Genomic DNA, 25,106 nt, shown 5'->3' with positions numbered 1-25,106 from the left:
AGAACCGAGCTCTAGTAAACAGAAGTAGAATACCATAGTTGGGATCTGCTGCCCCCTGCTGGCATTTTGACAAATTGCAAATTTTACCATTCCCAAGCATAGACTCTTAGTTAAGTCTGTATACTTTACATTTTGTGATCTAGTTTTCTTGCAAATAGTTCCATTCATCTATCTTCCTATTTATAAGCCAAAAGTCTTTTACAATCAAATACCATCTTGACTTGAACTTTAAAACAATCTTATTACTTTTGCTTTCAAATCTTCCTTCCTTCTCAAATTCTTTGAAAGTTTTGTTGCAACCTCCCAAACCTATGATGGTTTTTTATACTTTTCTTGTGGTTCTGTTAACTTTTGCTTTATATAATTTGAGACTATTTCAAATTAGTAAATAAAAGGTTAGAATTATTTTAATTTTGTAGTGAGCTGACTCTTAAAGGACTGAAGTAGCTTTCTCTATCCCTGGTAATGCTTTTTTTTTTTGAAGCTTAGTTTCTCTGATACAAATAATTATCTCAGCTGGCCTTTAATATATGCCCAGTGTATCTTCTCTATCATGTCACTTTCCAATTTTCTTTGTCCTTATGTTTTAGGTATGGATTATTTTTTCCAATCTGAATATTGTTTTAATGAGAGAATTTAGTTCTTGATCAAGCCCTCTCAAAATCCAATCCTAGTAGCACATTCTTGGCACCTGCCAGTATATGCTAGCTAATTCTTACACTTTTAGGTCTCATCTCTTTTCTCCCTTGCCAGGCCTAACACATCCATACCCAGGCTGTTCTAGGATTTGAGCCTAGTTATTGGCCTGGCAACCAATAGGGGACCAAGGGGACAGTTATTGTCTGAGGCGGCGGGGGTGCTAGCGGGACCCACAGAACTAAGCACAGAGCTGCACTCACAACTATGATATTACAGAGAAAGAACACCAAGCAAAATCAGCAAAGGGAAAAGGCATGTGAAGTCCAGAGGAAACCATGCACAAGCTCCAAGAGTCTTCTTCTAATTAAGTCACAGAAGATGAGCTGCATTCCTTCAGCAATGATGTGTAACATAAAAATACTGTCCACCAGGAAGCCTGCCTGACCCTGGGCAAGCCTGGAGTCCAGGGTTTTTACTGGGTACAGTCATGGAGGCACTCCCTGCCTAGCATGTATCAAAATTCCAGATTCCCAGAAGGAAGGCAGGTGTGTTCCAACATAAATCTAACTGTTTGTACAAAGGCTTCAGGAGGCACAATAAACCACTCTTATCAGTAAGGGAATGGGAGGGGCGGCATACTCCTAAACTCCAAACTGCTACATTACTAGCCACAGGTGAACTTTGCAGGTAGGCCTTTCTAAGGGCCACAGTTCAGGCACACCATCTATGAAATATTTAGTAAACTGAGCCATGACTTCATGCCACTCACTTAACCGATCAGATCATCCTCTTCAGCCTCTGGGTGGGAGATAAGCCAGTTCCTCATCTATTAACCTATCTCCTCACATCTCCTGGTCCACTTGTGTTAGCCTGGGTCTTCCAAGAAGCAGACACCAAGACCAAGAAGGGATCTGCTGCATAACAGATTTATTGAGAGCAATGCTGGTGAGGAAATAGAGAGGAAGCTGGGTTTAGTGGGAAGCCAGAAGCACCCAGACCCCGATGCAGGTATGAGCTCAGCTAAAGGAGGGAAGGTGGGGAGGAAGCCACTCAGATCAGAACATAATCCTGTGGGAGTCTGGCCAGACCGTCAGGAAGTCCTCAAGCCCAAGGCAAGGGGTCATAGTACTCCCGTCATGATCAGTCCCTGCGGGCAGCGGCTGGAGAAGCTGGGATAGATTTCAGAGTGCAGCAGCTGGGCGAGCCCGGAGTCAGTGTGCTCCTCCTGCTGGAGATCTGGGAGAGCATTCTCCTGGCCACCACCACAGGGGCTCCAGTGCTCAATATACATCTGAAAAAGATTCAGTATCAAACAAATATTTAGCACCAACAGCACTACGTAACTTGCAATATTTTTAGTTAAAAAAGATACAAAACCACCTAAACTAGAACACTGATTAAAAACGAAAATGTAAAAAACACACATACACACACACACACCCAAAATGTAAATAATCTTTTACATTTCATAGACTGAACAACATCCATGCAAATGAATTCTGGGGAAAAGGCTTTTCCAAACTGCTTGGTGGGCTGGGAGCTTAAGCTGCCATACAGACAGCATATTGTATGAGGTCTAAATCAAGGATAATCAATGACAAAAGTATTTCTGAATGTTGGTAACTCAAGTAATTTTCTGAAATGTGATTTGTATTCATCAATACTAAGAGTAAAATATCATTTGTAACTTTATCTTGATTGACCTCAAATACCCTAACAAAGCAAAGGCATTCCTACGCATGTTACACCTAGTCCTTTGACGTAAGTGACCATATGTAAAACTTCTGAAGCAATGAAACAGAATAATGTTTACATATGTTTCTAAAAATTATTTTACACCTATTTTGGAAACTTCTCAACTATATGGGCTCAGATGATAAAATGGAAGAATGTCTTCTTACATGGTATCTAACAGGATTTTTTTAATTTGCTTCAGTTATCCTCTTAGAGAACACGGATATCAAAATCTGTAACACAAAATTAACCCAAGGAGACTAGTCTGCTAAGTTCTAACAAAACACTGGCCCCACAGTTGCTGACAGCTCCTTCCAACCACCATGTTTTTAACTGACCCAGAGTAAACAGTTCCTATGATCACACAGTTAATTTCTACCAAAAAAAAAAAAAATTGTTCAACTATAGTAATTAGGTTTCAGCCTTTTCATGGATGTGATGGCCTGTTAGTACAAATGATAGGGGCTACCAGAAATAAACCAAAATATTTAATGGGAAACTTAAAATGTTTATTTTTTAAAAAATGAGATCAATACAGGGGCGCCTGGGTGGCTCAGTTGTTAAGTATCTGCCTTTGGCTCGGGTCATGATCCCAGGGTCCTGGGATCGAGTTCCGATTGGGTTCCCAATGTTACTCTAACAATGTATTTAATATCAGTGGGAGTCTGCTTCTCCCTCTCCCACTCCCCCCGCTTTTGTTCCCTCTCTCTCACTATCTCTTTCAAATAAGTATAATCTTAAAAAAAAAAAAAAGAAAGAAAGAAAATGAGCTCAATACCATTTTAATGTAGAAGATGCCATCTTTATTTACAGGCTAATAAAAAAATATTAAACTCAACTTAACTAGATATAATATATTTGTCGTAAATCCTATAGATTTGAGGCCAACCCTATGTGGAAGACTGAGTAAGTAGAACGGTGGAATACATAATAAAGATATCAGATAATGTGTGACTTACACATGAATCGATGCATTTTGTTTCTTAACATGAAAACAAAGTAAGTCCACTGTGTGGGGAGTAAAACCAGCACCAAGCATAAGCCGTGTTACCTTTTGACAGATGTTGAGTTATAATTACCAAGATTCACAACCTTTCATTTCTCTTAAACCTGTTTTAACAAGCCTCATAAACCCAAATATTGTTGCTCCATCAGACTCCTACCAGATACTGCAGAAGAGAATTTTAGAGGCTAAAATGTAAATATACACACATACACATAACCCTCACATTGTTGAACATTTTCCCTCAGCTCTTCTGTTGTGTACTTGCAGATTTTTCTTTTACCTTTTTAACTGTGATGGCTTTGCAACAGTTCTCTTCTTTGCTGTTTGTTTGACTTTGTCTGAGAGACTTGAGTGTTGGGAATTTCTTCCCTATAAATGTGAAAATATAAAAACTGCTTCTCATTCCATCTGTAATCCTTAGCTCATCCCCTAGAGACCATTCTAAAATGAACTTCTAACTGGGTACTTTCTCAACACCTGCCAGGAAGCTCACAGTAGCATCTGAGCAACGGGGTTCTCATACAGACTTTGCAAACCAGGGTGAAGCAGGAATAAAAACGGAACTGACTTCAGCAATCTTAAACTACCTGGGAAATTCTTCCTTCTGCTCTTCAGCCCTTGAAAGGAGTTTATGTCATAACCATCCCACGTGATCCATGTTACACAGCGTCGCCACAGAAATGCTAATTCAAGGCTCTTAAATACTCTTAATGGGCTTTTAGATTGTTCTCGAAAATCAAAAAGGTCTGGCTAGTATCTCCTAAGGATTCTGTCTAGCAGATTCAGGATATTCTCTGAAAAAACAAAAATGAAAACTGCCATGGTCTTCCCGTCCCAGGCTGCGCTTTAAAAAAACAAGAACATGGTTTCAAGTCACAACAGAAGTGTTTTCAGAGACACTGCAATGGAATTTTTTTTGGCTAAATGAATAAACGGGCTCAACTCCAGCTTGCAGTTCTCATGTCATGCCTGGGGTATGTGTTTGGTGTAGGGAGAATGCATAAAAAATTCTTTTTTCTTGTAAGAGGCCTAGCCTGTCAGGAGCAAACAATAACATGGAGCTTGCTTATTTGGTTGTACAATTAAATACTAGCTTTTGCTGGGAGGCAACGTTACTCTAACAATGTATTTAATATCAGTAACAATATACACTATGAAGTGCATTTCTATTAAAAACTAACATGGTGATATACAGATGAACAGAACCACCCAAAACAAACCATAAATGAGCAACAGTTAAAACATAAAATTTATAAATAGCAAAACCACCAAAGAAAGTATATACATTGTACAGATTTACCTATGAACAAATATATAGTGCATCTAGGATAAACAACAAAAAAGTGTTATATATATCACATAACATCTGAATATTAGACATGAAGATACTGGTAATACTCTAAAAGCCTTTGTAGGCTTGTCCCCCACTTAATATCCCCTTAAATGTATATCCTTTAAAAAAATCAGTGATATTGGCAAAACTATCACCTCTTTAAATGCAATGTTTTCACTTTGCCCAGCAGGGTACAGTAGCCTGCAAAGCTGTAAAAGCAGGCTCCCTCCAGGGCTTAATCCCAGGATAAGATAATTAACAGATCTGTAGTTTGTGAATGACAGCACTTTCATCAAGCAAACACTGAGATGAAAAGCCAACCCGAACAATTACTGTATCAAAACGTCCTCCGCTTTTTAAATGATTGGCAAATAAGTTACTTTGAGAGAAAACTGCTGTGTAGACGCAATGTAATTTCACTGACAAATCTAAGTTTTTACTGCCAGGAGAATGTATCGTTAAGTACCAAGACTATCACAAGACAAACTTTATGAACAACTCAAAATGTATAAAACTGTCTTTTGTGGATCCCAGAAAAAAAAAAAACCATTGGAGTCCAAACATTAATAATGTAATGCTCCAATACCATGCACACAGATAACATAATTGAGGACAGATATTTTACACTCATCTGCATTTCTTTCAAAAACCAGGAAAGTATAATGTACAATAACTTTTGAGAAAGTATTTCTAGTGCAGCATTGATTGATAAAGGATTGCTTAAAGAAAACTATTTTGTACTGCATTGAATAAAGCTGAAAGGCAAACTCATTACAATAAATGATCATTAAGAACTGATTTAGGTATCAGGATGCACAATAAATTAAATTAAAAAACTAAAACCATTCTTTTAATTAAAAAAAAATTAAGTCAAGCTTACATTTCTGCAATTCATTGAGTTAAGTTCTGTCTCTGAAATACCACACTTAACATTCTGGAATATATAATAAATGAATTCATTTATTCTCTTGTATTTAAAGGCTATTTCTTATAAAATTCTGGTTAGCACGGTCCTTCTACTAAATGGAAAAGGAGCCAAATAAAACAGTAGTGCTTCATTTGGTACTTAAGAGCCTAGTAATATCCCTTTGGGAAACATGCTTTGGTACTTTACAATTTTAAGAAAATCAAAGTCGCTTTACATGCAATAGCTAATTATGGTATACCACAGAAAACCGAGAGTTTTACGCATTTAGAATTGTTCACATGAAGCCCTGAGGTACCCGCCTGTCATTTAGGCTACAAGCCTCCCTTGATCTTGTATAGTCTTTGTCACCGTTTCCCTAGTGCCCCAAACTCAGAAGAGTCTGATCAACAATCTTGTCCGGAGATACAGTCAATTTAGTATGATTTTTTGTGATACAGACTGTGCAGATCATCTAGTTTAGAAGCACTGTCTTCTACGGGAGTTTCACTTGAAGTTCCTAGGTCTCCATTTTCATGTCCATCAGCTACTGCCTTCTTATTAAACCCTGAAGGAAGGAGAAAAAAAAGCAGATACTTTCTAGTCCAAAAAAAATCTTGTAGCTTTATTGAGCAAAGACAAAGGAATGCCCACTATAATTATTAATAGTAATGAGGCAAATAATGGGACCCTAAATTAATCAAGTTAGTAATTTCTGACAAAGGGATTCTTCCTTCTTCTGGCAGAGAGCAAACACTGTACATATTTTTTCATATTCTCTGTTGGACCTATCAAAAAATTATATGTAATTTCCTATCAGACTTTCCATGAAACTTCGAATATACACAATTATAAAATTCAGTTAAGTTCTACTTACACAAATATATAATAACCAACTACATGTTTCTTTTACATTTTGCTTTCAGATTATTTAATTGCAGTGCACTGAGGCAAAGACTAGCTTATTGCTAAAAATCAGAGTTGCTGGCAAGACAATGTCCAGATACAATCTAAAACAAACTTTGGTTAATCTAAAAAATAGACACTGGGCTTACAAATAGATTAGAATTGATTATGTCATCTATTTAGTGAGCTATGAAGTATGGACACTTACTCAACAGTAACCAATGGATACATTTTTTGTGATTTGAGTCCATTAATAGTAACAAATCATAAAAGCATACATTGTGGTTATATGAGTCATATTTTAAGTGGTCTGTAGTTTACACAGGTGACAGAGAAGTCTTTTAGCCTCAGTTGCAAAAAAAAAAAAAAAAAGGAAGAAGCCTTCTGATCCAGACAGAAAATAGCAGAAAGGCTGAAGGACAATGAAATCGTAAGGAATGCAGCCCAAGAGTGTACAGTTTTGACATACTGCCACAATAGTTGTGTTCAAGATGTATGGGGAGAACACAACTGCTATTGCTGTCTACGTGTAGATAATTAATAAAATCCAGGTTTACCACAAAAACATTAGTTCATCAGTTCACTATATAACTCTATGCCAGAAATTCTCATCTTTGGTTTTCAAGATGGCCTCACATTCTTAGTTAGTACTGTGGATTCCAAAGAGTTTTGTTTATGTGGTTTATTAATGTTGTGTGAGTTACTGATGTTTACCATATTAGTAATTAGAATTTCTGAGAGAGCTAAAAAAAATTATGACTTATTTTCAATTTTGCAAAGATCCTTAAAGTCTGGCTTTAGGGCCACCTGGGTAGCTCAGCTGGTTAGGCATCTGCCTTGGGCTCGGGTCATGGTCCCAGGGTCCTGGGATTGAGCCCTGCATTGGGCACCTTGCTCGGCGGGGAGCCTGCTTCTTCCTTTCCTGCTCCCCCTGCTTATGCTCTCCCTCCCTCTGTGTCAAGAAAATAAACAAAATCTTTTAAAAAAAATAAAGTCTGGTTTTATCGAAGATAGCTGTTTTTTTTTTTTCGCCTCTGCTCAATCTATTACAAGTATACAAAAAGCTCACCCTCATAAAGATACACAGTTGGAAGAGGGAAGAGTAGTTTTAATAGGCTTTTCAGCTGTCAATTTTCTTCTTTGATATTATACCAAAATTGCTCGCCACAGAATTGAGCGGTTCACACTGTTATGTTAAAATCCACTTGTCTATATTGCTATTTGAATGACTCTTTTAGCCATGCAGGATTTTTAACATATTACACTGGTCTTTTGAATAATATTAGATCACTGAGTTATATAGCAATTCCAAAAGTTGAGATTTTTCATTTTTACTATATCAAAAAAAAAAATCACATTTATTAACATCACCACCAATCTTATTATATAAGTGTAGTGTTGGAAAGCTGTCAAGCTCATGGTGACTGATAAATGTCTTACAAAATTCTCAATGTAACTTGAAAGCTGAAATTCAGTCACTGGCAATAAACACTATCAGTTATTTCCCTGAAATGATGGACTCATCTTATTCCTTTCATTTTTATTTTTTATTTATTTTTAAAAAGATTTTATTTATTTATTTGACAGAGATCACAAGTAGGCAGAGAGGTAGGCAGAGAGAGAGGAGTAAGCAGGCTGCTGCTATGCAAAGCCCAATGTAGGGCTCGATCCCAGGACCTGAGATCATGACCTGAGCCGAAGGCAGAGGCCCAACCCACTGAACCACCCAGGTGCCCCATCTTGTTCCTTTGGAAGAGAATGGCTGCCAAAGAGTCTGAACAACATAATTTGTCAGTCATTCTTCAAGTCAGAATTGTCTTCCATGAAAAAAATGGCCAGTTTAGCCAGCTACTTAACCACTTGAATGCTTTTCTTTGAGACCATCATCTTGGTTCAGCATGCAGACTCAGTGCTTTACGTATACTTCTCATCTCATAACACACAATACAAAAAAGACATGCATTCAAGGGTCAAGATTTAATAAAATGAACCGTTTTACTATTTCATGAAACTGGCATTTTATTATTCTTTCTTTTTGTTTTTTACTCTGAGAAGATGGCAAGAAAGAAACGATGATTACTTTAAGAGTAGCACCACCGCCTTGATTCATACTAAGGAAACAGGAATTTACCCCACAGCTTTTGCACCATCAGTGCAAATATCAACTCAGGAAAAAAAAAAAAAAAACCAGAAATAAGATTTTAACATTATTATGAACAGTTTTGCAGAGGGAGTTATTTATCCATTTGAGAGAGAGCACGCGCACATGAGTCAGGGGGCGGGGGGGGGGGAGGGCAGAGGGAGAAGCAGAATCATTGCTGAGCAGGGAGCTCAGAGAAGAAAGAAGGTCTCAGTCGCAGGATACCGAGATCATGACCTGAGCTGAAGGCAGAGGCTTATCGGAATGAGCCACCCAGATGCCCCTATTATAAAGTTTTTATCTCAGGAATTCCCTTGAAGAGTCTTCAGAGACCTCCAGAGATTCACAGATCACAATTTAAGAACCACTGCTCTATGTACAAGAAAGAGCTAGAATTTCTCTGAACAATATGTGTAAATAATAGCAAAGGAACTAAACCAAAAATCCTCAAGATCACATATCCTGATTCTCATAATAATCATAAGACAATGGTCTAATAACATATTCATATTAGTCTACAAATCATTGTATTATGAAAGAAGAATCTGCATTAACACAGCAAGATGACAGTAAGATGTGTATCTACTCTAAAAGGCATATATATCAGTCTTTATTTCAGAATCCAGAACACTTGAATTTTTATTTTTTTATTTTTCAAGGATCATTTGGAGTTCAGTAACTGGTAATACACTTATCTTAAAGTCCAAGATGAACCTAAGAAACTTCTATGTAAGTAACATTTTGGCACAGTGACCAGTATGCAATTAAACTATAAGCAAAGGAGAGCTTCAATTTGTTAATGATGATTTCCCATCATTAAAAGATTATTACTGAAGAAATCTAAAATTTTGCATTTTAAAAGTTTGCTAATGATAAATACATTAATAACTTTTAGAGTAATTTTTACCTTGCAACACTTTGATTTCCCCGCTTGTGTCTTTGCAGCTAGCACCAGGATTACTCCCTCCCTCTAACTCATCAAGGTATAAACGGTAGCGATGTCCACTCTCATCTTCATACTCCACATTTTCATCATCAGAATCCACTTCGGGAGCCACATAAACTACTTCAAATTCAATCTCTCCTCTCTAAAGTTAAGAAAGAAAATGAGGAAATCAAGTTACTATAATTATACTCAGAAAATGGTTTCCAAATTCTTTGGGATGTGTAATAGGCATGAGAAGTAGTAAGTATGACTTCAAATGTAGCTCCTTTCAAGATAACAAATAATGAAATTCTAGACTCTCAAAAGATAAGAAAAACACACAAAGGCCATCACGTCCAGACCAACCCCATGAATCCTAACTTCCTTTTAATAATACAGTAGCTCTTTGTACCAGTCACAGTATTTTTGCTAACAGACCACTAAAAATGAATGCTTAACTACTCAACTTATAAAATTTTAGAACAAATGTTCAGTTTAGAAGTTATTCTGCCATTTTGTACTTGACATAGTGAATCCACCTAAGTGGTCATATTAAAGTTGCACTTAAGGGCATCACACAAACTTTTCCTTGACTAATTCAAGAAACCTCTAGAAAATGATTTCTTATTTCTTACTGAATAGGTCTTGAGCCTTTACTTAACTTTTCCTGAGTAACATAATGTTAACAGCAATTATTATAATAGTTATTTTATTTATTATGCGAAACTATATCCTTAAATCCTCAGAATAACCCTACTATAGTACAGTCTCTTTTACATGAATGAGAAACCTGAATGAGCTTTGGAAAGAGCAGATAATTTTTCCAACATAATGAGCAAGTAAGTCAGAAAAACAAAAATTTGACTCCAAAGTCCTTGTTCTTTCTACTGGACTACATGTATCATATTTGGGGGTGCCTGGCTGGCTCAGTCAGAAGAGGCACATGAAGCTTGATCTCAGGGTTGCAAGTACATGATGAGGATAGAGATTACTTAAATAAATAAATGTAGTAATTGTACTGCTATTCTTTTTTTTTTTTTTTTTTTTTTAAGATTTATTTATTTTAGAGACAGAGAAAGTGCAGGCCAAGGGGAAGTACAGAGGGAGAGGGAGAAAGAGAATCTCAAGCAGACTCCCCACTGAGTGCAGAGCCTGATGTGGGGCGGGATCTCAGGACCCTGAGGATCATGACCTGAGCCGAAGCCAAGAGTCTGACTTTTAACTGACTGAGCCACCCAGGCGCCCCTGAACTGCTATTCTTTAAAAAAAACTTATATTCAAGTAAAAAGTTACAGATTATTTTATGTTTAAAAAACATTCCAGGGGAGCCTGGGTGCCTCAGTGGGTTAAGCCTCTGCCTTCAGCTCAAGTCATGATCTCAGGGTCCTGGGATCCAGTCTTGCCTCAGGCTCTCTGCTCGGCGGGGAGCCTGCTTCCTCCTCTCTCTCTCTCTCTCTGCTTGCCTCTCTGCCAACTTGTGATCTCTCTCTGTCAAATAAATAAATAAAATCTTTTAAAAAAATAAAAATAAAAAACATTCCAAGTCATTTAATAAGAGACTACAGTCACTACATACAAGTCTGGTATTTGCAAATTATGGCCTGCCTTTGCTCCAAAGAAAGCATGACATTTTTCACTGTCACTTCCTAAGTCAGTATCTTTGGTGCGCTGCTTTCCCGGATGTTTATCTTTCAAAATTTTAATACACGCTTAGCATTTCCTTAAAAGTTTGTGACTGCCTGTTTGTATTTCCTTTACCATAGCTGCCATTCATCTCACTCTTAATGCCACCAGATATGGCCAAGTTGGGTTGAGAAAACACCAACTAAAAGAGGTTATGGTTGCATTTTGATTTCTCTCTTAGCAGATAATGCTTATAAATACCACTTGGGGGAGAGAGATGGACTAATGCGGTAGTCTTCCATAAAGTGAATTAGGTCCGTGGGTGGCAGTCATGCAGATAGATTTTAGGCTTAATATGAGGAAGAACTTCCTAAAAATCAGCAATGTACAGTAACAGAATGAACTACTTTATCAACAAGTCCCCCCTTTAATATAAATATTTAATTAGTGATACTGTAGAGATTTATACAATGTGTAGTTGAACCACATAAGCTATAAATTCACTATCAACTTTGAGATTCAATTCTACATTTATGATCCAACAAACATCTCAATGTACTATCAAAATCTAATTTCTTCAACCTTCTTTTTGAAGGAAAAAAGGAAAACAAAACAAAAAAACTTGGAAGCAAATAAGACTTGTGGGTATGAATCCCAACTCTAATTTATTTTCTCTGCAACCTTGACCAAATCATTTAATCCCTAAGAACTTTCAGTTTACTCATTTTAAATAAGAGGGTTGGGCTAAATGATTTCTAAGGACCCTTTCAGTTCTAACATTTACGTCTGTAAAATCAGTTGGCTTCTAGCATTACGTTTTCTATACCTTCTATTTGTAGTGTTTTAGTCATTAATGATGTTTTGCTTTCCAAGTACCAGGTCCTGTCCTGAGCACTTTATATGAATCAACATACATAACCCTTACAGTTTTCTGATAAGGACACCGTAGCAGAGCAGAGGAATTAAGTAACTTGCTTAAAGTTACACAGCTGTGGAAAAGGGCAAACAAAATCTTCTTCAGTAAATCTGGCTGAATGTCTTCTATAAAAGCCCCAAATCAAAGGGAACTAGTGTCTGTATAAAAACACTTTACTACTTGAAAAGCCTTAAGTACAGGAAGTATAAAATATTCAGTAAATTCGAGAAGAAACAATTGATAGATCCAGTTTTAACTGCAAAACAGAAACTTACCTGCTGGGAAAGAATGGTTACAGCTTCTTTATGCTTTGTGTCCCTTAGGTTAACTCCATTAACAGCCAGAATAGCATCTCCCACGTGCAGTCCTCCACATCTATCAGCAGGTTGCCCTGGATGGATCTCAGAAATGAGAATTGGAACACCATGTTCTTTCCCACCCTACCCGGAAAAAAAAGGTGGTCAATTAGTTTACCCTTTGTATGTCATAGACTATTCTACTATTTTCACAATAAAACATCTTAAAAATACATTTCAGTAAGCATCTATCCTGTATAAATACTGACTAAAATATTATTTGCCACTTAGGTAATGGTAAATATATTATTACTAGTATCAAAGTTATCTCTGAATAAAATGATAACATACATGTTTTCTAAACACATTCCAAATGTGCTTTCTAAAACACATTCCAAAGTCAAAAAAAAAAAACCAAACAAACACCAAATGAAAAAACTATAGTCAGCTAAACTCTTTCAAACATAAATAAAAGTATTTTACATATTAATAGTCCTTAGCACTACTAGATTTTATCAAATCTAAATCACTATATGACTTAGCATTATTTTACGTACTACAAAAATCACTGAAAGAGTGTAAGAATCTGAATTTCAGAGATATTAAAATATGAAAATATGCAACAAAGAATTGATGAAATGCAGTTATTTGGTACCTTTCACTTTTTAGCTTGTGTTATAATTATTTGTGTATGCATATATATGCGTATTATTTGTGTGTATGTATACAATTGTATATGTACATATATACATATTGCTTGTGCGTGTGTGTGTATATATATAACATATATATATATGTTATTATTTCTTCTAAAATTTATGATCTTTAATGTCAGTGCATTCAAAAAGACAGGTAGGTATTCAATAAATACCTATTTACTGGTATAAACTTGACAGGTTTCTACCTGTCAAGGTATAAACTTGTACATAACTTGTATATAAACTTGACAGGTAAACTTCTTATGATAAAAAATATTTCTGTATTAAGCAGTACCAAAAAGCAAAAAAACTTAGGCAGTATCTAATTATTACCAAATGAAAAACAGGGTAACCCATCTTATTCATTCTTACTCTAAGCACTCTAAGGACAGCAAAATGACTCCAAATATATGTACTTTATAATAGCTGATCTCAGAAATGCTGCCCAAGACAACTGTTTATAAAGGCACCAAATTTAGAAAGGAAGAATATTTGGACTCAATAGCCACTGAAATCTGACAACAAAGAAAGGAGTCAAGAGAAAGGTAACACATACTCTAGAGAAAAGAACAATACAATCTGGAGTCATTTAACATAGAAGAAAACAATCATACCTATTCTCAAAGGTCCTAGAGGCAATCAGAGTATATTGTATAAAACTATAACCCCAGTCATAGTGAAAATGCTAAATTATGCTTAATAAAGTAATAATTTTACTGAGGTAATACTTAATAGTCATTAGGAAGATTTACATACAAAAAGTTTACACAAAAATGGTATTGCCCAGGGGAACAAATTTAGTTATTTAGAGAATATATCCAGAATACTTTGCTTCCCAAGGATGTCCAACACAGGAGCACAATTATCCTAGTTAACTACAGAAAAGGAGACTGGAAGCACCACTTCTTACTGTAATTGAAATGCCAAGGCCTTCATGATCTTCCTTAAGGAGAAGAACTTTTCTAATTGGACCAACACCCTGGCTTTTCTTTAAAGAGTCTTGATCCTTAATGGGGGAAAAAAAGAAGAAAAATTAGTACTACTTAAATGATATATCAAATAGAGTAAACCCAAGCTATATAACTCGCTTTTAGAAATCTTCATTAATTTCCTGGAATGGATACACAGTAAAGTGTTAAGAAAAAAATTAACAGATAAAATGGTAAAATGAAAATAGTAATTCCGTTAATTTAGTGAAACAGATGGATGATTTTCTCATGTTTCTGTTAGTTTCTTTAATATTGATTCATCTCCTTTTAAATTATAGGACATTACAAAGGAAACTATTGCCAGGAATTAGCTGATAAGCAAGTATCTTCAAAAAATAAAAGTAGTAAGATGTTTATTTTTACTAGAAAATATCATAAAGATCATTCTAACTAATTTGCAGAATTAAAAAACAAATTGCCAATTGAATCATTAATTACTTTTCATTCTGTTGAGCTCTGGAGTCTATCTCTTAAATAAAAGACTTTGCTCCATAATTAACCTTTCTCTGGTACCTTTACTTTTTCCTTCTCTGCTAAGTTCCTCCCCATCCAGCACATAAACAAATTCTAAGCCTCTTCCAGCTTTGAATACCAACCATGTGAAAACATAAAACAAAATAAAAACCTTTAATTATCTACTATCTTCTTTAGCTACCACTCTCCATCTTACCTTAACCTTCACACAAAGTTAATCCCTATGATATCTACTTCCTTGCCTCCCACATTCATTATTTCAGTCACTGTAATTAGGGTTTTGTGCCGACCTGTTCTATTAAAACTGTCTTCTCTACAGTCACTGGCAACCAACATGACTATATCCAATGTATAAATTTTAGTCACTATCCTACTTAAACACTGTGGAAAGTTGATACTGTTCACTAACCCCTTCGTGAAACCTTCTTTTCCTTGGTTTCTATTACATTACTTTACTAGATGGATTATATCTGACAGCTTCATTTCAGACTCCCTTCTTCAGTGATCCATGTCTTTCCCTCACTCCCTAGAAGTTTCTTTCCATCCCTGGCCTCCTATATTTTTTATTTTCTATATACTTCCCTGGGTTATTTAATCAATTCCATAGTTTGATTATAACAGATAGGTGATTTACCTAATATTTCTTCAACTCAGACTTCTCCTAAATTCCAGAGTCATATAGTCAACTGGATATATTTTGTTTGTCCCAATGGCACCTCAAATTTACATGTCGAAAACAAATCTCCTATTTCTCCCTCAAATCTTCCTTTTCCTCTATTTGCTTTATCAGTGAATGCCATCATCTCACTCAACTGCCTGCACCAAAAACCTATACTCTTCCTTCTCATTTAGCCACATAACCAAAAGCAGTTAATCACCAAGTCTTCTTGATTCTTCTTCTTTATTTTTTTAAATAGGCTCCACACCCAGTGTGGGGCTTGAATTCATGACCCTGAGTTTGAGAGTCACAAGCTCTACTGACTGAGCCAACCAGGTGCCCCCAACTCTTCTTGATTCTAATTCTCTCAAAGCTACCCTTCCTCTCAAATATACCCCCCCTACATTCATCACTTTCTCCTCAGGTTACCACTGTGTCTTTCTCATGTAGGCCCTCTCCCAATATATTCTCTTCACTATGCCAAAGTAATCTGTCAAAATAATGTTAAATCTTGAGTCTACCATTTTATTAAAAATCCCATGATTATCAGGAAAAAGTTCATAATCCTTTAGGTAGCATGAAATACCTTTTGCTGTCTAGCCACTGCTTGGAATTTAATGGTCCCCCATGTGCCAGAGAAGACAATGGCATAAGTGCTTACTGTAATCCCCACTCTTCTCTCACCAACTTCATGTACATGTCAATTCTTCTCACAATAATCTTTACAGAGGCAACAAATACTTGAACTTGTTTGAGGCCATGGTTTATCTGGTACTAAGACATGTAAGCCACTGGGAAGGAGTCAGACATACTTTTATTACGGAAGGGCTTATATTTTCAGACAGGTGTAGTAATGAAATTTAATCAAGATTTATTCAGATAGAAAAGCCCTGTACACTGGTGGCTACAGATGCAGACAGTTGGACACAGATCTCAAATTCCATCTTAATTCAAGACCAAACAGGTGGAAAAAACTACAGTAGAATCTAGTTACCAAAAATTTCTTTAAGAACTACCTCCCAAATACTGCCAATCTATTAATCAATTTACTTAAAAATATTTATTAAAATTAATAATTTTAAATTAATTATTAGTGACAAATTAGTAATGTTCTCTGCTAAGCTTTAAAAAACAATTTAAATATGCATAATCATGATCCAGGAAAATTCTGAAATTTGAGCCAAAGCATGAGCAATAGGTCTTTGCTAGCAACAGTTCAGTTTTCAGAAATATCACTTTCAGGGCATTTCAGGGTAAGTCAACCAAGAACTTTATGTATCTATTCTAAATACATTTAATTCTACTTTCCCCTTTAAAATAATGGCTTTAAATACCACTAGAATAAAATACATGGTAAGGACTTCTGACTAAAGGAAAAAGGAAGAGACTGAGTAAGAAAGAGTAATGAAGCAAACATACATGGCCTGGGGGGGCTTGCATTGGTCGCTTCAGGTCATTACGTCCTCTACAGGCTCTGATCACAGTTTTGTGACGATGCAAATGTATTTCAGCTTCCAGCTGATTCCACAGCTTATCATGAGCTGGTCCCTTCATATCTCGTCCTAGTAATTGTATTTGTTGGACCCTTTATATTGAGAAAAGAGTTAATTCAGTTAGTTTTTCATTATTATAATTTTTATTACAGAGAGAATTCAGAAAAACTACTGAACACAAGTAGCTTTTGCATAAACCTGTTAGTAATAAAACTAATCCCTTTAGGAAGCTCCTGAGTTCTCTCAGATTTGTAAAATACCAAAAGTCTGAAAAGAACAGATGTCTTTGAGAGAGAACTAATTTCTTTAAAAAAGAATGAATGAGACCTTTTCTAATCATATACTTAATTCAAATACATCTCAAAACAATTTTTGAGACTAATGTCAATGACCATGTTTCACGTCTTGCACACCATCAGGGTAGGTCAATAAACTCAGATACTATTGTATATTAGGTCTTTATAAGAGTCTAACTGTACAAAAACATTTCTTTTAATGAGGTTTTTTTTTTTTTTTTTACAAAATCATTATTTTAAATATGGTAAGTCAGAAAATGGTCACTTTAGCGTGATATAAATTACTTTTATTTGCTCCACATCAGTTCTTAATGTGGTATCAAAACAATGAGTAAAAATGTATTTACCAAAAATAATAAATCACCAAAGTCTGTGGATAATTAACTTTAAAAAATTAATGCAAGCAGAACTCTGTATTATTATGATAAAGTCACTGCCATTCCAATGTGTTTGGAGGTTCAAAAAAGATAACATTTCAATAATCATAGAAAGAATTCCTTACGAAAGTCATGCTGTACATGTGAACATCATCTTTTATGGTTTCGAGGCAGGAAATGGCTGAAAAGTGCAGATCTAGAGTTTTTAGCGTTTCAAAATAAGTTCCTATCAATGTGTGTGTGTAAACCAGAAACACTTATGTAGTAAAGCTAAATAAATCTGCAGTATATAATGCTATCAGTAATAACAATAAGCTATACCCAACTATAAAATAACTTTTTAAAGATTAATGTTTCATTTACTACAAGAGGTAAGAATCAACATCATTAAATATCCAATTTGTTACCTCAGAGTACAAGGTACTCATTTTTACACACCTTCCTGCCAGTTCCTTATCCAAGTATTTAGCAGCCAGTCTTGCCCCATAAACTTCAGCCTGGAGAACAGCTATGTGTCTTCGAAGAGCTTCATTCTCTCTTCTCAACAACTTCACCTCAGCTTCAAGTTGAGCTTCTTTCATTTTTTCTTTTTTGTTTGCTTCAAGCTCTCTCTCCTATTTTCATTAAAACAAAAACAAATACAAAAAAGTGCAATGCAATGAAAATACTCTTAAGGCTTTTCGGTAACAGACCATGTTCCTCAAAATACGTAAAAGCGCACACAGTCTATAATACCAACAATGAAAGCATGTAATAAAAGTTACTTCAGGGGCGCCTGGGTGGCTCAGTGGGTTAAGCCGCTGCCTTCGGCTCAGGTCATGATCTCAGGGTCCTGGGATCAAGTCCCGCATCGGGCTCTCTGCTCAGCAGGGAGCCTGCTTACCTCTCTCTCTCTCTGCCTGCCTCTCTACCTGCTGTGATCTCTCTCTGTCAAATAAATAAATAAAATCTTTAAAAAAAAAAAAAAAAAAAAAAAAAAAAAAAAGTTACTTCATTTCTATAAAATGGAACATAAAAACAAAGATGTGGATCCAATTCTTTTTAACTAGTCCCAGAAGGTGTCGGGACCACTTCCACATAAGATAATTCCATGCTTTAGGGTACTTTGACACTGAGGATACGAAGAGAATTAGTCTTCTCTAAGCTCACATCATAATATACTAATAGGAGTGGCTTCAATGAATAATTACATCAGCTCTCTATTTCCTTTCTAAAAATGTCTCAAGAAACTAAACTAAAATAAAAATAATCATTCTGGTGGTTGCATCCAAACATTTAATTAACTTTAACGCAACAATTCTTTTTTGTTGCTGTTTTTGTTGATGTTGTTTTTAAACTTTTTTTATTTTTTAAAGATTTTATTTATTTATTAGGGAGATAGCACAAGCAGGGAGAGTGGTAGGCAGAGGGAGAAGCACGCTTCCTGCTGAGCAAGGAGACTGATGGGAACATGATCCCAGGATCCTGGGATCATGACATGAGTCAAAGGCAGATATTTAACAGACTGAGCCACCCAGGCATTCCTAATGCAGTAATTCTATAAACAAGTCAAAATCCTTCAATTATACAGATAGACTCTATAGCTGATTTACCTTAGAGGACTATAAGAAACTTACACTGCTTAAATCAGAACACTCTAATTTTTTAAAGAATGTTTGATGGAAAAATGCTGGTAACAAATGCACTGAAACATTTACACATTAAAATTTTTTTTCTACTTAAGCATATCTATGGTATAGATTATCACTGAATTTAGGGATCTGATTCATCTACCTGTCCATATACCAAAGTGAATGAAGTTAAAATATGAAAATGTTTGCAGAGGAAAACAGGGCCTCACCTGCCTTCTATGAGGTAGGTTGGACATTCAATTTTAGCTCTCATAAAAGGATGCCGTCCCATATTCCACTTGGTGGATAGTCCATGTATATGAATTAAAGGTGTTAGCCAGAGTATAAAACCTCAAAATCTTTGCCATCCAATTTTTATCACGAGCTTACACATGAGAAATAATGCTTCCTACGTCTATTCCTATAAACCAGGGGTGACTAACATAAATGACTTCAGGGCCCAAGCACAAAACAGAGAGGCCAATACAAGACAAAGTAGAGTGGAAAATGGAAGGTACAAAATCCTGCCTAAAGGCAGTCAAATTCAAACACACACACACACAAAATGTGGCTAAATAAAACTCTTCTGAAAGTTGAGATATTTTAAGTGTTAAAATATTGCAAGATATTTTAAGTGTTATTTTTGGATCAAGAAAACTATCCAAACATTGTAAACTTCCATTTATCCTTTCTCTGCCTTACAGAACTGCTTTTACCAACTCGCTGATACAGAGAATCTATAAATCTTGTGAAAATGTGGCTGTATATGTTGACGAGATGTGGAAGACACTGTTCACTATGTCCCTTTTGTGAGATAAATAAAGATCTAGCTCAGCACCAGAAAAAATGTTTCTCTTGAGCAAATGGCAAGTGATACTGTTTCTACTGTATGGGTACTGATGATTATAATGATTCCCCTTTTTATTATGAATATTAAGAAGCTGAGAAACAAATTTAAACAAACTTCTAACAATTCTGGAATATATTTTGGCACTAATTTAACTGTCTGCTTTGGTCTACTGTTTTGACAACAGTATATCAATAAATGATACAGCTAAGCCTCAATATATGATATAGTCAAATAAAAGGCAGTGAGTATCAGTCTTAAACACACATAAAAAATATACAAGCTAAAATGAATAATTACCAAATGGCAGATATATTTATCACCTCTTTGATTAAAAATAATTTGTTGTTATTATAAATAGAGGAAAACTAATTATCAGGCTTTTTCAACTTCTGTAAAAAAAATAACTATTAGACCATAATTTCTAGATACTGTTTTTCAAGATTTTGAATAATTTAGAATCCTCCTTTTACAACAACCTTGGAATTATTAAAATCACAATTTATTTCAGAACCTATTTCCTAAAAGGCAAGTATCAGTTCCAAAAAAAAAAAAAAAAACCCCACAGTTTAGATGACATGAACAAAAATCATTTTTATGAAATTTACTTATGTTAATCCTATTTGTTTCAGAAAAAGAATTCCAGAAGAGCAAGTATTCTTTGGTTTATGGACTAAATAAACTTTATGTTGAGAAGTATCTACTTAAAATTACTTTGATGAGCTATTTATACAATATTAATGAAATCTAAGAAACGCCTAAGCACCATTTTGCTTTCATGATTCAAACCCCTAATGAATCTGACAAACTCTCAGGCCTGAAAATAATATTTGCAAGCACAAACAGGTCTAAGAAAACTGAAGTTAATCACTTTTTGTTTTAAAGAAAAAATATGTATCTTTCGTTAAACTGTTTAATAGAAGCTCATTTTCTACTCAGAGAACCACAAGAAATAAAGCCATAAGACAAACTGGAACTTGATTAGGTTAGGATAGTGAGAAAGTATTAAGAATTTATATATTGATATTTTCTAAAATAAGTTCTGGTAAAGAGTTTCAAAAATCAGTTGTTTCAAAAGCCATACCATTATTCCAAGACTGCTAAAAAGTTACAATACATGCAGTGGGTGAATAAGAAACCAACATGCACATTCTTTCTCTGGGGATAAACTCAAATAGAAAAAGAGGAAAAACCTAGATCTGCTTAATGTAACTTCCAAACACTCAAGTGAGAAAACCAACTGCTCTTTTGAAGCAGAGGTCTGAGCAAGTTACAAGGCTCAGAAGTTGTCAATTATTAATGGGTTCTGCAAATAATGGTTACAAATCCCAAACAAAATAAAAATCTTTAACAACGAGCAGTGAGAAAAGAGCAAACTTTTCAGGTACTGGCAGATTTAGAAACTATCATGAATATCATTTCCAAATACAAAGTGACAACATGTAATATGCAAGTAAGACACTAAGAACACTTCAGCATGACATACTAACACAAAACAGAAACAACATACTTACCAGCTCCTCCACAGAGGGGACAGACTTAAGATATAAGAAAAAAGTTTGATAATTAGAAAAATATCAAATGAATGTATCTAGTGGTATAATCATTATAATGAAAATTTCTGTATGCTGAACATCATTGGGGTAAAAGTTCATTAGAACAAATATACTTGCAAATCCATAAGCAATAGTAACTCTATAGTGTTAGATTAAAACTGCTTGTTTCACCAAAATTCGTCAACTTAACTGCTTCAGTGCCTTTCCACTATAGCACCCTGTTTCAGATCTAATGTTAAAACTGAAAGTAAATGCTTTTCTAGTGAAAAAGTACACTGTTTCTCAACGTTACCATCAAACATCCCAAAGAAGCAGCGAGAAATCTGACTCATTTCATTTAAACAGAACAAGGTTACTAACTTAAGATTCATAGAATTTCTAAATTTAAAACGTTTAAATAAATACTCAGTTAAATAAATTCTAACATCAATATTAGAAACCCAATCAAATGAAATTAATGGAAATCAAGTAAAACTTAAAAATGTATGACTATCATCATCATCATTTCATCTCCTGGCTCTCCCAAACTGTACCTGTCTTATTGCTGTGTCCTACAAACAAGTGTCTGGCACACAGTACACACTTAATACATAGGAGATTAAGCTGAAATGAAACTTTCAAATTTTCTACTGAACCAACCTGTTTTAAGAGGGCAAAGGTTAATTATGGAAAATGTCTCTAATGAGTATTATACAAACATTAAAGAATGTTCAGTGGCAAGAAAAATGCTTATAAGAGCAACAGAAAAAAATGTGCCATCGGTTCGCACCTAATTCTATTTTCCCCTTCTTCCATAAGGAAGGGCTCCAGATTGACTGGAGATGGCCATGTGACCAGCTAAGAGGCTGAAATGCAAGCTGGGGTTGCCAATGAGATGGCTAACTGGACGGGCAAAAATCGCTGAGAAGGATTTCATGAAAAGTTCTTTAAAGAAGGTTAATGCAGCCTGGAAGCATCCTTTTGCCCTTAAATTCTTCCTTCTTCCTGCCTGGAATGAAGAAATCCTAAGGATGGAAACCATGAGCTAAAAATGGTAGACTACAAAACTACAAACTACAAAAAGCACCTGGATATACCTAGTTATCTATAAAGCTATTATACCAGCTCTAGACTACCTATATCAGACTCGGGAGGAAATAATTTGTACTACTCGAGAATAATCCCAATGTTATTTGGCTTTCTGTTACATGCAGCAGAACTTAATCCTAACCAATCCAATAGGGCAAAAATTATGTTTACAGGTTATAATCACAAATACCTTTAAAATATATTTACACAGATACTTTCAAATAGGAAAACAATCCTATTCTAAATATCAACTGCTTATTGGTATTATCCCTTTTCACCCTCGCTAATAAGACTGTGGATGATCGTAAAGATCTTTACATCTACTGCGTTTTCTGAATTTCCCACAATGAGCATATATTACCCTCTATTTTCAAAAGCCTCATTAAAAACTGTCTTCTTCACCTTCTAAAATACATGTTAGCATATGTCACCTACTAAACTACTTACCAGTTTTGCCTTAATGGTACCAGAGTCAACACTCTGACCAGTCTTAGCATGGAGCTGAAGCTGGATAGAGTGCAGTTGTAAAAGCTGATCGTGGACTTCTTTCTCCAGCACGACCTTCTCTGCCTGGGTCTCTGTCAGCTCAGATTTCAGATCCACCAACTGTGCCTTATAAAAGAACAACAATAAAAACCATCAAGTAAGTTAATTTTATTTTGACTCTAATAATTATTTAAAGATGACACAGAGAAACTACCTTTAAAATGAACAGATGAACTGACATCCAACTGAACAGTCATAAATTCAATAGCACTGGTAAGATAGCTGAGTGGCAAGAGAACCAACTCTACCATAAACAGTACCTTCTTTTTTTAAAATAAAGTCTGTTTGCTTGTTTATAATCTCTATACCCAATGTGGGGCTCACATTCAAAACCCCAAGATCAAGAGTCCCATGCTCTTCCAACTGAGCCAGCCAGGGACCCCCACCTCCTAATACCTCCTAATAGCACAGAATGCTACTTCCATTTTACGTTGCTTATTTGAAGAGGGCTTTTCACTGTCTCACCTTTACCTACGAAGCTTACAAAAATATAGAGATATGGGATGGTTCATCATCTTCAGGGATAACGTGTGCCACAGTGGTCCATTAACATTAATGGTATAGTAAAGGAGAGGCAAGTGGCCACCCCAGAGAATATGAGCCCACATCAACCAACCCACTATCTAGTAATTACTTCAGGTGCTAAGGTGGGAGCCACTGAGGTCACAATGGGCTTAAATATCAGAGTTAAGGGTAAGCTACAGTTCTGCTATAGCAGAACAACTCCTCAGAACCACTTATACATTCAAGTTGAAGTTTTTACTTTTCACAACTGGTGTGTTTTACACTTGCACACACGATATGTTTCTTGTGGGTCTGGTCTTCCCAAATGGCCAACAGATTAAAGCTCAAGGAAAGGTCTGATTTTTCTATTTAAATGCAACATAATTGGCCTAAGCATCAAGGGGCTCAATGAGAAAAGAATTGTGGGAAATATCTTTAAAATTATAGATAATTATTTATGTCTTGGAGAAGCTTTCTTATCAACTTAGGTGATCTAAATGCAAGCCCACTAAAGAAAAATGTGGCAAGTTACAAATATATTTAGAATTGGTCATCCCAAGAAATTCAAAGCAAAGAAAAGTTTAAAGAGGAAAGAGAGCTCAGAAGTGCTTCGAAGTTAAATGACAAGGATAAAACAAAAGTAGTAAAGCAGTCTAGAGATGGAAAGAAGACTAGCAGAGGCAGAGAGAAACCAGAAGCAACTTAGGTAAATTCTCTGGGTTCAGCGACCAAAGGACTAAAATACATCTCTGCATCCCAACTGCACCAATCAGTACCTAGTACACAAAAGATGTTCAGGAAGTATCTTTAAGTTGAAATGAATGCTAAGACTAGCCCTGTGCTTCTAGATAAATCACTCTGTCCCTCACTGGTTTCCCTAATTTCAAAACAGGGATAATATCCATCGCTTTGACTATTCTCATGAGATTATTAATCTTATACATGAAAGCACTTACTACAATACGAAGATGTTATTATCAAGGAGATTAGATTACTCAGAGAAGTTTTCTTCTCTGAGTAATGCTCAGACTGCCCAAGACTGGTTAGGAACATGAAGCTGGATAAATGACTAGTTCTGGATGAAAGACCAAAACTAAGATTTATTCTCAATGGAAATCATTACATGCTCTCAGTGACATTTTTGGTTTTGTTCCAATCACAGCTTTCTTGAGATATAATTGCTGTACCATAAAATGCACGTTAAAGGTATACGATTGAAGGGCACCTGGTGGCTCAGTGGGTTAAAGCCTCTGCCTTCCGTTCAGGTCATGATCCCAGGGTCCTGGGATCGAGCCCCACATCCCGCTCTCTGCTAGGCAGGGAGCCTGTTTCCCTTCCTCTCTCTCTGCCTCTCTCTGCCTACTTGTGATCTCTCTCTGTGTCAAATAAATAAATAAATTCTTAAAAAAAAAAAAACATATACAGTTGAGCAGTTTTTAGTATACTGCATAGAGTTATACAACCATCATCACTGTATAACTTTGAAACATTTTTTTCCAATGCCATTTTAGCAACATGCTATTTGCAGGAAAAGTGAAGACAGGGACTTCACCCTTTATCAATACCCT

The 25,106-nt window shown here is 35.6% G+C and overlaps 1 protein-coding gene across 3 annotated transcripts in view; it reads right to left on the bottom strand.

Annotated features, from left to right (window-relative positions):
- Nucleotides 1-1,546: 1,546 nt before the first annotated feature.
- GOPC (golgi associated PDZ and coiled-coil motif containing) overlaps nucleotides 1,547-25,106 on the bottom strand; it is a 41,643-nt gene continuing 18,083 nt past the window's right edge. The window contains exons 2-9 of one of the 3 annotated variants that reach the window (XM_045071092.1): nucleotides 22,936-23,100; nucleotides 21,379-21,402; nucleotides 17,846-18,021; nucleotides 16,661-16,826; nucleotides 14,031-14,126; nucleotides 12,402-12,566; nucleotides 9,570-9,750; nucleotides 1,547-1,930 (exon numbers count right to left, since the gene is read on the bottom strand). In XM_045071092.1, coding sequence (XP_044927027.1) covers nucleotides 1,920-1,930; nucleotides 9,570-9,750; nucleotides 12,402-12,566; nucleotides 14,031-14,126; nucleotides 16,661-16,826; nucleotides 17,846-18,021; nucleotides 21,379-21,402; nucleotides 22,936-23,100 — 984 coding nt within the window. In that variant the 3' untranslated portion in view covers nucleotides 1,547-1,919. Of the gene's footprint in view, nucleotides 1,931-3,153; nucleotides 6,185-9,569; nucleotides 9,751-12,401; nucleotides 12,567-14,030; nucleotides 14,127-16,660; nucleotides 16,827-17,845; nucleotides 18,022-21,378; nucleotides 21,403-22,935; nucleotides 23,101-25,106 lie in introns of those variants that run through there. The other 2 variants (XM_004740081.3, XM_004740082.3) reach the window with 2 other exon arrangements.

The sequence above is a fragment of the Mustela putorius genome, unplaced genomic scaffold (genome assembly GCF_011764305.1).
Source record: "Mustela putorius furo isolate JIRA1106 unplaced genomic scaffold, ASM1176430v1.1 tig00003983_pilon_pilon_pilon, whole genome shotgun sequence".
Classification (NCBI taxonomy): Eukaryota; Metazoa; Chordata; class Mammalia; order Carnivora; family Mustelidae; genus Mustela; species Mustela putorius.
The sequence above is the reverse complement of the archived record's forward strand: the minus strand, read 5'-3'. Positions and strand labels throughout refer to the sequence as shown.